At 45.0% G+C, this 19,384-nt stretch overlaps 1 protein-coding gene across 1 annotated transcript in view; it reads left to right on the top strand.

Annotated features, from left to right (window-relative positions):
• Positions 1-1,824: 1,824 nt before the first annotated feature.
• LOC135898991 (uncharacterized) overlaps positions 1,825-19,384 on the top strand; it is a 28,012-nt gene continuing 10,452 nt past the window's right edge. The window contains exons 1-2 of the mRNA XM_070521336.1: positions 1,825-2,014; positions 13,637-13,705. Coding sequence (XP_070377437.1) covers positions 1,913-2,014; positions 13,637-13,705 — 171 coding nt within the window. The 5' untranslated portion in view covers positions 1,825-1,912. The remainder of the gene's footprint in view (positions 2,015-13,636; positions 13,706-19,384) is intronic.

Raw genomic sequence — 19,384 nt, forward strand, 5'->3', positions numbered from 1 at the left:
GGCACTGTTTCCTGCAGTTTAAGAGCCCAAATACATGGGCGACCGCGCGTTTTAAAGAAAATTATGGGGTTGTACGTGGCACTAAATCCCGTGCCACTATACAAGAAGTCCTAAAGAAACACAAACAGTTAGTTCGCTGTCATACACAGTTTAGTGGACACAAAGAGAAAGATGGCGTTGAAGGCATATAAGCCGTTATTGAAGTCTCCACTCTTGAAGCCACGCTCTGATGAGAGGATTTGAAAAACTAGACGAGCGGACGCATATTTCATTTGCCTAAACTTGTAGCTGGATAACAGTTGGTAAGCATTTCACAAGACGAACACGTAAAGCAATGAAAGATGTGGATTTTCTGACACCACCTAGGACTGCATTATAACGCGTGTAGTGTTGAGACGTAGGGACACCCTCAGTGTTCACAAATAAAAACCTCACCTCTATTTCCCAGCAGGTTTCGAGATACACGTGATCTTCTAGGCAAATTGATTGAATATCATGAAAGATGACATACGTTCTACTGCGGAATTAGGTAACTAGACGTACAGAATCGACATTGAAATAACGGAAACGTTCAAACTAGACCGCATCACTTGGACAATTCCTCCAGAGTTCCACGTAGCACTGGATCTTGGCGAAGCTTGTTCGTTGCAAAAAAAGTTCACTAGAGAAATTTACAGCTCTTTTGGGCAGTGTGGCGTGAGCGCTAAAATCAACTTCCCAGTTTCCAGAAGCGCCTGCTCTTCCGTACTTCATGAATGTTGAAATATCTACGGCAATCAGTAAAAATGTCCAAAACAACCTTTTTCTTACCCGTTCTACGACCAATGTGTCACATGGTGCTCTACGCTATGCCACCTCATCTAGATGCGCGTTTCCACAGGGCAAGGACTGCTGCGATTTTTTTAGGGACGAAACAAAGGTACGTGTCTAAATCCTGGAAATGTGGAATCGTGAGCAGATCGGCCAGCAATCGCAGCGCGATTATTTTATGTCGCACGCAAAGAAATACGATTGGAATTCGAGCAACTTGGGACCAGAAAAAAAAAACATGTGTACGGGCCTGCGTGATTATTCGAACATGCAATAATATTGACATGACGAACGTTTCCTTTATAAGAAGCCAAAATTTACCAAAATTATACAACAGGTTTCAACGGAACTGCTTGCAGTCTGTGTTACTATCTTCTTGATCTAGCCTTGCTGTAAACATCAATACAAGATACATTTTAGTTTTAAATACTGATATTTCTACTGTGAGTTTTCCTCAATTAGCTTACGCTAATTTCAATATATTTACTTGTCTTGCGCTCTTTTTATCAGTAATAAAGCAACGCTAAGTACAGATGGGAGATAAATTTCACGTTACCATTATATCCAAACCTACCGTAATGAGACTTCTACTTCGTTACCATGTAGCCTAAAAGACAATATACATACACAAACCTCTATAAAAATAAATTGTCCAGTGTTACACGTCGCTGATTCAAACCAGAAAGTGGAGGCTATTCTCCTACAGAAACGCAAACAGGTATAAAGATTTGGATGGGACACAGACGATTCAATATTCTTTGCAACGGATGTGCATATAAAATAACCTTGAAAATATATACAGGTGCCAACATGACATAAAACACAATGGACCACCGCGTTAGTCTTGCGCGGTGCACCTGTGAACTGCACGTCACAGTGAATGTGTATATATATATATATATATATATATATATATATATATATATATATATATATATATATATATATATATATATATATATATATATATATATATATATATGTGTGTGTGTGTGTGTGTGTGTGTGTGTGTGTGTGTGTAAAAGACTGTTTCTTCATGTCTCGTGTGGCTGCTCCCGGAGTTCTCATATGCAGTCGAACTCGACGTTTACCCAGATAAAGCATGGGGACACATCACCTTTTTACTGTGCTTCTGTTTACCACCTCTCTAAGCATGTGGGAATGTAAACTTTGGGTGGTGAAATCAAGTCTAAGTGCTGCAAAGGTAAAAATTACTCTTAACTCGCCTTTGATTGTGCCTACATTGCTGAACTGAGCTAAGCTTGAGCGTGACTGTGATTGTAACGCAAACGATGAATATGCGTTAAAATTGGGTTATGCACATTTAGAATGGCTTTCCGTACCATAACGTATGTCACCGTATTCGATTTATTCTGAGTTCCTGCTTTATAGAGACTGATATTAGTGTTATCTTTTCTTTCATCAAGACTTTTCAAGGCGTTCTCTGTAACAAATGATATGTGACACTGGAATAATCGTGTATCTACTGATTTTGCTGTGGGCAACAAATGTTCATGGCATGTGGCCTACTTGTGTCGCATTCTTGTCCAGTTTGTCATGTGCACAATCTAATTGCCAATCGGTCAGCCTAGGCTCCCTACACCACTCCAAATGACGCGTTCAGTGTACCGATTTGGCGTTTTCAGCTAAACCTTCTCCTTCTGACTCTCCGAGCATAAGTGGTGAGCAACCACATGCACACACGCAGTTTATTTGCCACATGTTTTGTTAACTTTGAAGAATGCTGATGTTCTGGCATTACACTCTAGTACGAGGTTTTTATCAGCCGTTTAAGGTCTACGAATGTCTACGTAGGTCTACGTACATACCTGGCTTTTGCGACCTTGTGGATCTGGCTGATACCATGGTGATCCTTATAGATCTCATCTCGGCTATCCGCACCCATATTGCCGTTTTTAATTTGCCAGAGTATTGTGTTAAAATTTGCGGCCATTGTAGCCACCATCACATCGCTCCCCTATTACTGCACTCCATTCGCAGTGTCGTTTGCGGGTCGCTGCACGCAACGGCATCACTCCTGCCTTCTGGGTGGCAAAAATCATAAAGAGCACTTACGGTTGGCCGTAAACAATTCACCTGCTTGTGTTTATCTTGCTCGACCACGCCACTGGAGTCGGTGTATTTTTCGACATGGTCTATGGCATCACAGTCGCCTTGGCCGAGTCTTCCAAAGGCAGGCGTGCAACCAGTCCACGTCTCTCCTTGCAATCTATTGCATTGCACTCGTTTTTAGAGCGCAGGTCTTAGGCGCTCTGTTCCTGCGGTGAGCTTCGGCGTCCTCGGCCTAACCGAGCGAACGAGTACAGCGAAGGATGAAAAACTGAAGGTGGAGCCTAACGGTGGATGAAAGACGGCGAGAGCGATGAGAGCGCGAGGGAGAAAGCGAAAGAGGACAGCGTGGAGAAAGGGTGCGGAGGAAAGCGGAACGACGCCTGTGGTGTGCTCCACGGCGGCAAACAGGCACGCGGCAAGTGTGTCCTCCGATACAATATATGGGAAAGCGCTGGCGTTGACTTCAGATACACTGCGTACTGGCTACTTTCGCTACGACGCTGCCGCTAGACAATGCGCTCAGCGTGAGCCACGCATTCTCATGTTGGCGCTTTCTTTGTGAACAACGAGCGACGTAAAAGCTGGAAATGCGTCGTCTGCCGCTGCTCTTGAACGACCTACCCGAGCAGACGAGGAGCGCCGCCGCCGAGAGGACCCTATCCTTCAGGATCACATTCTCTGAACCAATATATTCTCAATTCAAAACGCCTAAGTAGCTGCGCTAAAAACTCGCAGTAGGCTGCGTCGTATTTTTCGGCGAATTTCTAGGCTTCTAATGTCAAGCAGATCATTGTGGATGCACATTTCTTTTAGTATGGTGACGTCATCACTGACGTCCATTATCAATAGCTTAATGATGATAATTCCTCTGACTTTCAAGCACAAGGCACATGTACCCCATGCCATTGGCCCTCTGCTTCCAAGTCTGGGTCCAATAGCGGGTTTCATTCGATTAATTTACCAGAATGGCTAGGCCAACATAAGGTGGAAAGTTGAGCACAACATTGAACCAGCGTCACAAATTATCAACAAAGGAAGGACAGTCAAAATTATGACATCGAAGACATTGCGGAGGCAGAAAAGGCTGGTGGAAGACAATTGATATCCTGGAATGCAGAAGTTACATACGACCAGTGCTAGAGTATGCTTCAGTAGTTTTGGATCATTTATTACCTCCTAACTTGATATACTCGACACCATCCAGAGAAGATAGGTCAAGAAGATTTAAGCTGGCAAACAATGGTAACAATTTTCTTTAGCTCTTAAAACTTAAAACCGCCGTCAACAACGCGAAAATATGAAAGCCTGAAAATATTGTTTTTGAGGGCCATGACATGCGGTGATTTGTTACTATCACACCTTTGCAGCCCTGAGCTACGCGACATACTCATTCCATTCACTGAAAAACAATGTTCAAAATGTTTTGTTAAGCAAACGCTTTAGTTTGTTTAACAAAACAAACTGTGCGGTACTCAACGGCAGGGTCCATGATACAGAGTGGCGTACATCATATGTAGGTACATGACGTACTAGCTGAAATAGTGTTAGCATAAGGTTATTGTTCGTTGCTACAGCAGTTTTGTAAATGCGAAGCACTTTGAACTCATACAAGGTAGTTATTCTTAAAACATTTAACTGCCTCAAATATTCTCTGGTGGGAGCATTCCACGGTATATTAGCTATCAGTCTTAACGTACGCTTTTGTGCAATAAGAAGGTGCTGTTTAATTTGTTGTGTCGTCGTACCCCAAACTCTGTGGCAATAAGTAATCACTGGCGCTATAGAAGTATTATAAATGAGGAGTTTAACCTGTGTGGGAAGGGTTAAACCATGTTTACATAACGCGCCATTTAAACTGTTCATTTTAGCACGATTATCTTCAATTAGTAGGTCCCAATTGAGTGTCTCAGAGAATATAACACCAAGAGATTTTATCCTGGATACAATATCAATCTTGTCATTACCTAATCATAGTTCGATATCACCACTTACTCCTTTATTTGTTGTTCTATATATCACAGCCTTTGTTTTATTCGTATAAACTTTAAGACAATTTTGATTACACCAGTGAGTGAGTGTGTGAGTGAGTGAGTGAGTGAGTGAGTGAGTGAGTGAGTGAGTGAGTGAGTGAGTGAGTGAGTGAGTGAGTGAGTGAGTGAGTGAGTGAGTGAGTGAGTGAGTGAGTGAGTGAGTGAGTGAGTGAGTGAGTGAGTGAGTAAAGTAACTTTATTTCGGTCCAGAGAAGACGCAGGAGAAACCCCGCGCCACCCGGCTAGTCCCACGTAGGGACCGCCAAGCCGAGCTTGACGGCCCAATCGTGGGCACTCTGGACGGCCAGGGTTTGGTCGCTCAGTTCGGGGCTGCCCAAGAGCGCAGTCCACCTATCCTCGCTGAAAGAGGAGCCGATGGCTTCACACTCCCAGAACACATGGTCCAATGTTGCCCTTAGTCCACAGGCAGGGCAGTCCGCACTGGGATATCTCTCAAGGTATATGGTATGAAAAATCGCGAGGTTAGGGTACGCACGATCTTTTAAAAGTCGAAGGGTAACCGCCCGCGCTCTGCATAAGGCGGGGTACGGGAGGGGGAATACCTGTCTTGACAGATATAGTCTGTGGTGATTTCATTAAACGGAAGCAAGGGTTCCCTGCGGGGCAGGGGGACTGCTGAGGCGGCGCGGTCAGTGAGTCCTCGCGCTGGCTCGTGTGTGCCCTCGTTAGGGTTAGAGGGAGAACGCTCCATCGACCCCAAGTGCGCGGGAAACCAAATGAGAGAATGCGGAGAGATACTTTTGGAACTTTGGAGAATGCGGAGGGCCCGGGGGGAAACCATACCGGTTTGGATGGCTGCCTTGCAATCACTATATATTGCCTCTCTGCGACCATCGACTACAGCCAGCGCGATTGCAACCTGTTCGGCTACCACGGCCCTCGAAGTGCATACAGTAGCGCAGCAAGTGAGCCCTGAATTGGTGTCTACAACGGAGAACGCGAATACCTCTTGTTGGACATATGCCGCGGCATCCACGAAGCTTGCCTCAATGTGGTTATTGTGGACATGCTCGAGTAGAGCTGTACCTCTGGCCCGACATCTGCCGATGTTTGCGGGGTGCATATTGCGGGGAACGGGCGCGATGTGCAGTTGAGACCTGATGTCGCTGGGAATCCGCACGGCGTCAGGGCAGTCGTCGACAGAACTGAGGCCCATCTCGTTGAGTATCTTGCGGCCTGTCGGGGTGCCGGATAGCCTGACGAGCTGTGAGTGCTCTTGTGCCTCGATAATCTCTTCGAGCGTGTTGTGGACTCCGAGCTTCAGTAGGTTTTTATTTGGGTGCTTGCAGGTAAGCCGTTGGCAAGCTTAAAGACTTTTCTGATGAGTGAATTGAGCTTGTTCCTATCTGCAACATGCCAATTAGGCATGGTTGCCGAGTATGAAAGGTGGCAGAGAACAAAACCATGTATAATGCGGATGAGATTGTCTTCCTTGATTCCCCGGTGCCTGCTGGTGATCCTCCGAATGAGGCTGAGAGCACTCTCCGTCTTAGCGGTGATCATTCTGGGTGCGGTTCCATGGAAATGTTCGACTCGATATACATCCCCAATGTTCTGAGCGAGTCCACTCAGGGCACCGGAGACTCGTCACCAGTGAATAGACATATTTCGCTTTCGGACTCCGGTTTCCAATCATGATGGCCGCCGCCTCTGGGTCTTTTCCTGTAGTGAAGCAGCTCAGATTTTGAAGGAGAACATCTGAGCCCAGTGGGGAGGAGGAAGCGCTCGGTCGCATCGATGGCGCTCCTGCATGGCGGCTTCAACTTGGCCGTCACTCCCACCGGCGCACCAAATGATGATCTGAACTGCGTAGATGGTAGGGTTGATTCCTTGAATCTTCGCGAGCTCCTTAGAAAACCCGATCATTGCGATGTTAAATAATGTTGGCGAGATGACTGAGCCCTGAGGCGTGCCGCGTGAACCGAGGGTGATCTCTTGCGAAAGATATCCTTTGATCTTGAGCTTGGCAGTTCTCTTGCTAAGGAAGCATCGGACAGAAGTCGTAGGCCCTCTTCCCGAGCCCGAAGCCGGCAATAGACTGGAGAATGAACTCGTGTGAGATATTGTCGAACACCTTCTGCACGTTTAATCCAAGGATGGCTCCGGTATATCCCGTGCTCCAGTCGATGATCTGATGCTTAATCAACTTCATGGCGTCCTGTGTCGAGAGGTCGGCCCTGAAACCAATCATATTTTGTGTGTACATGTCATTGGCCTCGATGTGCACCTTGAGCCGGTTGAGCCGGGCATAGTCTGCAACCTTACCGACACAGGAAGTCAGGGAAATTGGTCTTAGATGCTCTATTCCTGGTGCTTTACCGGGTTTCGGGATGAGTACTGTGCAGGCCGTAAAGAAGTCGTAATGGAATACGTCTACTTAGGGCAGGTAGTGACGGCGGATCCAGATCATGAGACGGAAATAATCAGACGAATAAGAATGGGCTGGGGTGCGTTTGGCAGGCATTCTCAGATCATGAACAGCAGGTTGCCATTATTCCTCAAGAGAAAAGTATATAATAGCTGTGTCTTAGCAGTACTCATCTACGGGGCAGAAACCTGGAGGCTTAAGAAAAGGGTTCTACTCAAATTGAAGATGACGCAACGAGCTATGGAAAGAAGATTGATAGGTGTAACGTTAAGGGATAAGAAAAGAGCAGATTGGGTGAGGGAACAAACGCGAGTTAATGACATCTTAGTTGAAATCAAGAAAAAGAAATGGGCATGGGCAGGACATGTAATGAGAAGGGAAGATAACCGATGGTCATTAAGGGTTACGGAATGGATTCCAAGGGAAGGGAAGCGTAGCAGAGGGCGGCAGAAAGTTAGCTGGGAGGATGAGATTAAGAAGTTTGCAGGCACGGCATGGCCACAATTAGTACATGACCGGGGTTGTTGGAGAAGTATGGGAGAGACCTTTGTCCTGCAGTGGGCGTAACCAGGCTGATGATGATGATGATTACTGTGCAGGCTGCCTTCTACTGTGTGGGGACCTGTCCACTGCGCCAGACCTCATTAATCCTTTCAGTGAGAAAGTCGATCGACTCATCATCGCGTTTCCTCAGCATCCTGTTAGTGACGCCATCTGGGCCAGGGGCAGATTTGACGTTGAGTGAGAAGAGGGCATCTCGGATCTCGGCCGCGGTAAAGTCCTGGTCCAACTCCGGCACCACACACCCAGCGTAGTCCGGGAACTGGGTAGGGGCAGAGCTCTCCGCGACCGGCAGCTACTTGTCTATGAGCCTGTCGACAATCAAGTCGTCCGGGGTAGAGTCCGTAGCGAGGTGGATGGCTCGCGCGAGGGGATCGTCTCTGGCTGGACCTGGTGCTGCCCTCATCGAGAGGGTGTTCGAGCAGACCGCAGCTCTTGCCTGATCTGAGCTGACCCTCGACGGATTCGCATAGCTCATCCCATTGTTGCTTACACAAGTTCCCACAATGCTGTTCGATCTCCCTGTTAACATCCGAAACCTCCTTGCGGAGCCTCCTGTTATGCGTCTGCCCCTTCCACCTCGTGAGGAGGGCTTTCTTGGCTTCCAGCAAGTGCGCCAACCTGCTATGCATCTTGTCAACGTCGAGCTCAGAGACGATCTTCTCGGTTGCCTCCGCGGCGTCATCCCTGATGCCTTTGCACCAACCTTCAAAATCTGTCTCGGCCATCGGTGCGCGCTCGGCTCTGATCCTGCGGAAAACTTCCCAGCCGATCAGCTTGACCTTCATCGTCTTATAGCAGGCAATCGGGAGGGAGACTTCGATGACGCAGTGGTCACTTCTGAGGTCTAGAGTCGTGTTGACCCACTTGACCTCCCCTACGTTGTTGACAAAATAGAGGTCTGAGGTAGTGTCCCGGCGTGCGGAGTTGCCTCTCCTAGTGGGGAAGTCCTTATCAGTGATAAGGGTCAAGTCCAGTTCCATCGCAGTCTGTCACAGTACGCGTCCCTTGGGCGTGTCATGGGTGTACCCCCCCACCCTATGTGGGGCGTTGAAATTCCCGACGATGACGAGGGGGTGCCACCAGCCATGCTTACGGCCCTCTTGAGGAGAGAGTTTCTCACCCTGCGGTAGCTGGGGCTGCAGTATACGTTGAGGATAAAGAGGCTATTTCTTCTTAGGCTTTTTCTGGGTGCGTTGATGAGGATTTCAGTCATGACGTACTCGATGCAATCACCAACTGCACCGAGATCGCGAGAGAGGCAATTGTACCTTTTGTTGACAAGGGTAGGAACTCCCCTACCTCCTGAATGGGAGGATACTATCAGATAACCTGCGAGTTTGATAGGAGTACTCGTTGCAACTTCCTGAATAGCTATGATTTGGGGTTTAACCGTGAGAGTTCTTAAATATTGCTGCAGAAGCGGCTTCTTGTTGGGAAACCCTCCGCAGTTCCATTGCCAGATACTAAAATTCTTGTCCGCAGTATCCATCGCTAGGCTAAGAGGAGGCTTGAATGGCCCTGAGAATCGCGCCCTCCGTCGGTGGTGCTAGTACATGACACCAGTGACGCAAATATTCCAAAAATTGGTTGCCACGGATGGATAACTCAGTGTGTTTCCTGTGGCAAGCATTGTAATATCATCAGCATAAGCTACGAGATGAACCGGAAAGGGGGTATGAAAATTGTCATTTATATACAATAAAAACAACAAAGGCCCTAAAATGCTTCCCTGTGGTACACCACATAAGATTGGCTAAACATCTGATGAGGTTTCATTTAAAGACACCATTTGTTTACGGTACGTTAGGTAAGAAGGCATTAAAGCAAGACTCATGACCCTAATGCCACAGTGACTGAGTTTCTGAGATAATAGAAAGTGGTCAATTAGATCAAATGCTTTGGATAAGTCTATATATATATATATATATATATATATATATATATATATATATATATATATATACATATATATATATATATATATATATATATATATATATATATATATATATATATTGTTGCAGGAAGAAAGCAGGCCCGCGAGTGTAAAATAACGCATATTTGCAACTGGCGTATATGGCGTTCAGGCAACTGCCAGACTTCGTCCTCGTCTAGGCCAATCCAACTTCTTCGTTCCCTTCACCGTAACATCACCCTCCCGGTGGAGTAGCTCCGACCCGGTGCAAATTATAGAGCCTCACTTAATGGGGGAACATAGGGCTTAAGCCTTGCGACGTGAACAACATCGCTGGTGACGGCGGCAGTGAAAATCCGGCAGTGTCGTGACAGGACGAGTGGTATGCGAAAGTGACGTATGGTAAAGCGACGTCCCAGTCACGGTGATCGTCGGAAACGCACATGGCCAGCATTTCAGTTAGCGTGCGGTTGAGTCGCTCGGTGAGGCCGGTCGTTTGAGGGTGGTACACGGTAGCAACCTGGTGTTCTGTTGCACAGGAGCGGAGCAGGTCACCGACGACCTTCGATAAGAAGTAGCGGCCGTGATCCGTCAGCAACTGGTGAGGAGCGCCGTGGTGCAGGATGACGTCGTATAGTAAGAAGTCTGCGACATCTGTAGCCCAGCTGGTTGGTAGCGCTCGCGTGATGGCATATCTCGTGGCATAATCGGTTGCTACAGCAATCCATTTGTTGCATTTGATAGAAATTGGAAAGGGGCCCAGGAGGTCTAGGCCCACATGAAAGAAAGGCTCTGTGGGGATAACGATTGGTTGAAGCAAACCAGCGGGAGGCGTAGCAGGCGTCTTCCGGCGCTGACACAGGTCGCAAGAAGTGACATAACGGCGCACAGAGCGATAAATGCCGGGCCAGAAGAAGCGGCGCCGTAGGCGGTCGTATGTACGAGTGATGCCCAGATGTCCAGCAGTAGGAGCGTCATGAAGTTGCTGGAGCACGACTAGTTGAAGGTGCTTGGGAACGACTAGGAGTTGCTCCGGGCCGTCAGGACGAACGCTATGACGGTATAAAGTTCCATCGCGCAAGGTGAACATGCGGAGGCACGGGTCATTGGGCGAGGAGCTTAGGCGTTCCATAAGTGTTCGAATAACAGGATCTTAGCGCTGCTCGTCGCCAATATGGAGGAAGTCGGAGATGGATAGAACACTGATGTCTGAGTCGGCATCGGTATCCTCCGGTTGATCCACGGGATTGCGGGACAGGCAGTCAGCGTCTTTATGCAGGCGCCCTGGCTTATACATAATAGAAAATGTATATTATATATATATATATATATATATTTCCCGAGAACAGGAAGCTTTCCTTCAAAGGCAGAAATTATAATTTCTTTTTCTTTTGCAATGCCATCTCCGTCGATCTCTGTTTTCTCAATCCAAACTGGTAGTCAGAAAGAACAGAATGCTTACTTAGAAAGTTAGTCAGCCGGCAATGAATAATTTTTTTCTAATGCCTTAGACAGTACTGGAAGAATTGATATTGGTCTGTAATTGGAAAAGTCGAATGGTACGCGAAATGCGAAGGTTGTGGGTTCGGTTCCCACCTGCGGCAAGTTGTTTTTTCATCCACTTTATTTTCCTATAACTTATCGTTTCATTATTTCATTTATTAAGCACAAGTAATTCCCCCTATGTTGTCCTTGGTGTCAGTGTTTGTTGGCTTCTGATGACATGACTAGTAAAAATCGGGCCGCTCGGTTAACCCCCTTTCTTCAAGTGTATGTATAGCAGTCAGGCGGCTTTGTTAACGAGCGCCTTAGAGAACATAAGTGATCCATACCAACAGGCACAGGTTCCCATTTGGCTCAGCATTGCAAAATATGCAAGTGCAAACCCATAAAAATTGTAACAGCGCAAACACATGCAACCACAAAGTACGAAGGACGAGACACAAGCGGTTGTGTCTCGTCCTTCGTACTTTGTGGTTGCATGTGTTTGCGCTGTTACAATTTTTATGTCAAGTATGAACCAACTCGCCCAGAAAGAAGTTTTAATGATGCAAACCCATGTTTCGGGATACCACAATTTTGAAAAAGAGCCGTGACACCGCCTCCCGAGGGTTATCCGAAGCATTCTTCATTCAGCCATTGGGGTCACAGTGCATTAGTGTGCCTTACTTAGCCTTGTACAGCGCTCAGTATGGTTTTTTTTTATTCTGTCGCATGAGTGCGCTCTTGTGTCGGATGTTGGTGGCACCACATCACGGTGCTGACTGCGCATGTTCCTCTAGTTTCAGCTGTCTATAAAGGAGTGACGCAATAAAATGATGTCAGTTGAGAGTAGCTCTTTGCCCTGTCGTTTTTGTTGTGTCTGTTGTTTTGCACTAAAAAAAGTATTCATGGATTCGCACCAACTAGCCCACCAACGCATTGTGCTGAATCATTGTCCAATTATGTACATCCTGCTTCGCATTTTAATTTCCCTCACTCGCGGTGTCCGCCAATATACCAAACATCTTGCCGAATGGGAGGACAGAATTCAGTAAAAGAAGAATGCCACACAGCACTACAGAAGCACTCCTAAAAATTATTCAACAGATGGCCTTGAATAACGCAAGTTCAGTGAGGTAAAACTAACTCTTCAAATGTTTGCTGTACAAACACAGCAATGCAAGAAAGCATAATTTCTGCCCAACAGCACAGAACTGTAAAGTAGGTAGAAAACACCAGAAGAAATCGTGTTCGTAAGCAAAATTGTGATAGTTCACGATTGCATGACAAATAATCCTCCCGCAAGGAGCAACGTTCCCGTGATACAAAAAAGAACGGGAGTTCATTTTCTGTCCGAATAAGTCATCTGCTTTTAGAATTTTTATCGTGAGTCACCGTGCATTCCTAGTGTAGGTGTTTCGCCGATAAATATCTCATTATTGTGGTGAATAAATGTGGCGTACACATTTGCCGGTTTAACAATTATGTGCGTCTAGAGAAGGCCACAAGGTGTGACGATTTTCCGGCATCATCATCTTCAGCAAATTGTGTTTCTTGAAACAAAAATCTTCACAAAGAGCAAGCCTGATCTGTCATCAAAATCGACAATCATCTTTTCATAATCTACAAATTAGACCAACAGTTCTCCAGAGGCTGCCCAAGTACGCAGTTACGCCGCACATCCCATATTCCTGCCAACTGTGCGCAAAAATACTAAGGAACGAAGTTCTCCTGTGCCATAGCACTCTACTTCTATGGGCCTAGCATTTCAGTAGAATGAGTGAAAGTAATATGTCTCGAAACAAGAGAAGCATGACCGGCCATAAAGATAAAGCGGTATGGGCGAGTGATGGACGTGCTTCTGGCACATTTTACATGACTATATGCTTTTGCTATCGCTGCGTGGGCGATTTTTCTCGTCATCAAATATATGCTCTCTTGTATTCATGTGTCTAAAATTTGACTATATTTGAGCGCAAAAGAACACTCGATTCTCCTTCATCACCGACAGGTCTATACTGTCACCAAACTTAACGAATCATCCACCATGAAACTTCGGAGATTCTCAGTAATCAAATGTTTTTTGAAAGGAACTGTCGAAGTAGGAATGTAAAATATGAGGAAGATGAGGCATAGCAGAGCAACGCCTTTTCATTATTTCTCCCGCAAAAGGATGTTTTCTTGAATATACTACTGTGTCTGCATTCGTGACTTATGTCTAGCCAAAATGTGGATGCATTGAAGTAACTGAATATGTCAAAATAATATGTAAAGCTATAGTACCCTTTCAATGGCAAATAAGAACTTCCTGTCACGAATGTGTCCGTATATGTATATGCAAACTAACAATCTCTGTTTGCTACTTCTTTGCAGAGCGTGGGGCGAATGAACAGGCGTCATCACCATGGTCGAAAACACAGTAAACAAGGTACCATCGAAAATGTAAGCAACCAATTTCATTGACGTCATACCAAACGTTCCCTATACAGGTGCTCTTTCTAGAGAAAATGAAGTGCAATAGTAAAGCGTTTTTATCATCAATACTGAAGCTTTATTGAGTGCAGTTAACTCCCAACATTTAAAAGAAACAGGCGTTTCTACAAACATTCCAGCGCTTGTTTTATGGTATAGAGGAAATAAATGCATTTCGTCATTCCCCAGCCAAGCGTGCCAGACATTGCGTTCGGCCCTATCCCACTCCATTCTGATAAAATTGATCAATCATTCTGGTGCACTAGTTGCCCTCGTAAACTATTTCTACTAGGAAAACTTGTGCTGTCTCTACGAGTGATTTGAATGTTGTCGTGGTGGGGGTTGTGTAGGTTGCAATAAAACACCCGCCAAAGCACGATACTTCGCCAAGCGCCATAAAAAGCTGCAGCGTTACAGAAATAAATTGCGCTTCTTCTAAATGCAAGAGGCTACATTGACTCACGATATGTTAGCTCGCATTATAGCAAGGCTATATCAAAACATTTCGCCTGAACCACAAAATTAACATGATCGTCTAATTTATGACTCGGAAGATCTGTTCGGAAAAAGACGTCAAATAACAACTGCACTCACCATAGGTTTACACTCGCATCAGATAATTCTAAAACATTGCAGACAGAAGCTTCTCAAAAGCAACGACATGCTCTACTGAATAAAAATTTTCATGAATACCGTTGCCTCTGCGTAATGGAGGAACAAGCTTGTAGGCATCTCGTTATCACGCAATGCTCTGCTGTGTCTCGCGGAATACGATTCCGTTCCAGGCTTCTCAACGCAATCAATGAAAGGCCAGCAGTTTTTCAAGCGAGACCAGGATTTTGTGTTGTAGGTAAGCATTCGTGCTTGTGTTTGTGTCTCCCTTACTATTCCGACGAATAAAAAATTTCCACCGCCTTAGGTTTCTTTGAGCATTGATAAATTAGCATCAAAACATACTGTCTATGTTTCGCTTGCATGGGGTCATTTGCATGCTCAGGATGAAGTGTTGAGCTGTGCTAGTTGACGTGCGATTGCACAAAAAAATAAATACAACTACTATTTCAATTATTTTCATCCTGCCAGTTAGCCTCTTGAAAATAGCAAGTCAAACATTTGTTCAACATATTCCAGAACAAATATCGAACGTGGCAGCTGTCTAGGGAGCTTTGACTGCAGAGATTATGATTAATTTGGTATTAAAACGACATATTCTGTTTTACGATGATGACCAAACCTCTGCTGCTTCGACACCTTAACCAGGTGATCTCTAAATAGCGGAATTCAGTGAACCAACACATGCTTAAATTGACCTTTTCCAAGCGTGAGCAATTCATAGGCGCATTTAAGCAGCAAGAACGACACATTGAACAGTTCTGCTCTAAACGGAAGTTCTGTCGATACAGTCAAAATAATCAACCATATTTTAGTAGCATCAAGCTTTAATCAATGTCTGATAGCTTTTTATAGGAAACAGAGGTTAGCAAGAAAAATGGCGTCCTGAGAAGTGAACACCGTGAAGTAAGTATTAAAGACAGCGTTCTTGATGGAGAAATATTTTGCAAGAGTGGATGGAGAAATATCAGTGGCTCATATTTCTCGGTGGAGGTTTCTGTTTTAAAGACTCAAGCACGCATGAATGAGTAAATTCAGACCACACCATCTTAGCAGGAACACAATGAATAATGTATTCGAAAAGTAATCGAGGAGAGTAGTTTAACTGCATAGCCAGTGACGCATTAGCAACGATCTCTGGGTAGTATGATGTAATTTGTGAGGATAATGAAACATTTATTTTGTTTGAAGAAAAGCAGCTTATAGATAATTAACCTAATGCTTCAAGTGGTGGTTTTATGAACTACTGGACATTTAATGGTTTAACAGCTGGTTTAACAGCAGTTTAAGTGCATTTAACAGTGTTTGTGTACTTTCCCTGAGCGTATAAGCTATGCTAAATTACATTTTTACTGTTTTGAAATATTACTGGTCATTTCTCAGATAAGTTGCCGGTGACTACTGTTCAAGTAACGAAAGTTGCATGAATGCTAGCATTAGAGAAATGTGCAGCTATATAAAACGGAAAAATGAAGAGTGCATCTTACTGCGGCAAGTAGAAACATCTTAGAAAAGGTCATTTGGATGACAAAGCCTGTTTAAAATTTATATATACTTTAGAAGTACAAAAATACAGAGGACATTACAAAATACTTTAGAAGTCCGATAAACACTTCGTTGAAGCAATCAAACAAGCAATGCACTGAACTTCACTAAATACTTACGTACACAGCCAAATTTCTGACAAAGGCTGAACCTTACCCGGCGCAGGTTTCATTTCATAACTGAATATGTCCAAAACACCTGGTATGAGTAATCACCCATGAGGGAGCAGCAATATCTAGCCCTATCTCGTCATAGAAGAATGGCCTTAATATTACTTTGTTGGACAAGTACTAGATCATTAAATAAAAAAAAAGATCTATCACGCACGCTCTAATTAAAGTGTCACAGCAATTTAAACAACTCGTAAAATTTGCGAAAAGAATCCCCAATACACCAAACTAATAGGTATGTTTCCATAAGATGACGCAAAAATGCCACGAAGTTATCTCACAAAATATTCCTTTTAGAAAATTTCATGTGCTCCAAACTAAAGGCTTCTAGCAAATGGCCTTATCACAGATAGCTACAATTCTTCGCATTTCCAAAGAAACACATCCGCCTTGCTGGGTGTTGCTGCTGTTTATAAAAGTTTATGGTTAAAAGTGTTTCTTTCTAGGAAGTACGAAAACAATTTAAATTGCCTTTAGTAATAACACAATGTAAATCGTTGCCAGCATATGCATGTTCACATGGAGGCTTTATTATGCAAAATATATTTGGTTGGCGCCTGCCGTTTTCTCAGAAAATCAAGAATACACGTGACTAACGTGAATCTAAAGCCATAACTATGTCACATGCACATTTTCCCGTCTATAAGGCGAAGCGTCATTCCGCATCCCTGCAAATAATAAATCACAACCGCATGCACATGCTACACATTATTCAAAATGCCAGAAAGCACGAGGAAAAAGAGAAGCAAATAACTGTCTTGAAGTTTACTCAAAAGGCAATCAACGTTCAACATTCACTAAACTTTCCGCGATTTTATTGATTGTTTGTTTTGATCTACACATTCCCAATCCTCAGCAAAATCTCAGAGGTGGTGCGCAAGCATAATGCTCCTGGGGCGTTAAATCTGTGGTGCTGGCCTGGCATTTTTATTTGACCCCGTTGAGATAATCAAATAACTTTGGGACAGAAGTTAATACTTCCTCATTAGCATTTTAGTGTAGATAGCTTTTTATAACGTTCTCGCATAAATAATAAGCTCACCTAATTTCCTCGAGTGCTCACCAGTTTCCAAAGCATACAGTGGCCAGCAGCACATGTATAGCAGAGCACGCATCGAGGCACCGGTGCCGTGCTTATAACACCGTGAGATTAAACACAACCTCAGCGACAAGGCCAGACGCACCGATGTAGAGAACGCCAGCACCGAACCGACTCACAATGAGAATGGCGACGTGTGAATACCACGAGGCAGAACTTCCCCGTTAGAGCGGGTGGAATCGGTGGACTTTAGCACTGGTGATGCGGAGGGCATTAGTGTATGGTGGTGTTGTATGAAATCGAGATTCGCGTGATGTCACTGAACAATCCATCCTAATCGGTGGAACCACATGCGATGCCACGGGCACTTCCATCGATGGTAGCACCTTCTTGTGCATCTCTGCTCCCTGACTCTCCTCTTGGTCACCTGCCTCACTGTGGCTCGCGAGGGCTGTCTACAGTAGCTGTAATAAAAGCTGATTAGAAAGAAGACAATTATGGCAGTGCGTAGATGTAACAAACTATTTTTTATTTATTTCTTCAAACTTCTTTTTGAGAGCAGCGCTTAGGCGACGGGATCGTGTACTATCTCATCTCGCGCCAACAAAGTACACTGGCTTGGCTTTCGCTCAGAAAAGTGCTTCTTCAGCACAGGACACAGTATCGAAGACTCTTCTTCTCACCGCAGTCAAGAGGGACGTGGAAGCCCAGCGTTTCACTGGCATGATCTCCATCAAGCGTTTGGAAACGCGTGGCCAAACGCTGCTACAACGCATCTGAGGAGCACTCAAGAGTTGCTTTCAGCCCTAGTATTTAGGACGGACAAGCATTTCAATGACGTCGCTTGTGCTTTGTTGATAGATCACGGCCGGCCACGTGCGGCATGCTTTAGGTGCGAGTGAAAGCGTGCGTGGGTGAGCCGAGGATGATGGCTGGATGTGTTAACTCGACCAATTATACATTTATATGGCAAATATAAGGCATCACGGGGCAGACAAATTTTTCTCACGCATTAAAAGAGAAGATGGAGCTGGATGAAAAGTGAAATCGCCGTATGTTAGAGCCTAAGCGACAACTGCTTTCTGCTTGCGCAAATTTATCAATAAACTTACATGGTGGTCCTCTTGCCGTCAACAATATTTCGAGTTTTCTGGTGTGGGATGTCAAAAACGGGGATTGTGATTTAGCTTGCTTCAATACCTTTCAACCACAGTCGTCGCAGAGCAGGTGATATGAATCCGCATGTATGAAGATATCTACCAGTTGCCTACTCGCAAGTTCCAAAACTACATGACGCTTGCGAATAAAAGGACGTTCCACATCGTTCGCCATAATTGTGAGTGGTGCTGCCTAGGACTATCAGGACTAGGCCTAATATATGCAGCTGCATAACTTAGAAAAACATATTATTCTTGGTAACCTTATTTTTACCATCCTAGTGTACGGAATGCCAGCCTCTAGATACGGAGCAATTTCCGCAATTACGTCCGTAATTAGCTAAGTTATCGTAAATAACTTTCTAATTATCAACAAGTAGCTACCGCAAAAGAGTACTTTTGGGCCCGTCCTGGACACTACCTATTCCAACGATAAAATTTTCAATAGCGGATTGCTTGTGGGAGCTACACGAGAATTAGTTCCCCTTGGCAGGCTGCTTTAAAGCTACAGTGGCTAAGAAAAGAGCGCCTGCGTCGTCGATTTCGCCTCCACCCCCCGCCTTTTGTCACGTCTCCGAGTTCACCACCGGTCCTGATCCGCGAGCAGCTTACGTTATCTCCTTGCTGTATGCGGCGTTGGCCTAGGCCTTCAATGCCAGTGGGCCGACAAGTTTACTTCGTAATTTCCTTGGACCCTGTAACGGTCTTTCGTTGGTGCAAATTGAGAGGTGTCCCCCAATAAAATGATGAAATCAATTTGGCGTACTGCCGGCATTCAAGCGCTAGGCCAACACAGCACACACGCTGCTTGCGGGGGGACCGGCGGTGACCTCGGAGACGGGATTAAAGGCGGGTAGGGGAGAAGGGACATCGAGGACACAGACGCTCTTTTTTCCAGCCAGTTTCGGTTTCAAGGAGCCTGGCAAGGGGAACTAAGTTGTCCCGTAGCTCCCACAAGTAATCCCCTGTTCAAAATTTAATCGTTGGGATAAATAGTGTCGAGGACCGGCCCCAAAATACTCGTTTCCTGTAGATAGCTATTGTTGATAATTAGAAAGTTATTTGCTGCAAATTCGCTAATTAAACACCTAATTGCGGAAACTGCTATGTATCTACAGGCTGCCAA

Source organism: Dermacentor albipictus, chromosome 7 (assembly GCF_038994185.2).
Source record: "Dermacentor albipictus isolate Rhodes 1998 colony chromosome 7, USDA_Dalb.pri_finalv2, whole genome shotgun sequence".
Classification (NCBI taxonomy): Eukaryota; Metazoa; Arthropoda; class Arachnida; order Ixodida; family Ixodidae; genus Dermacentor; species Dermacentor albipictus.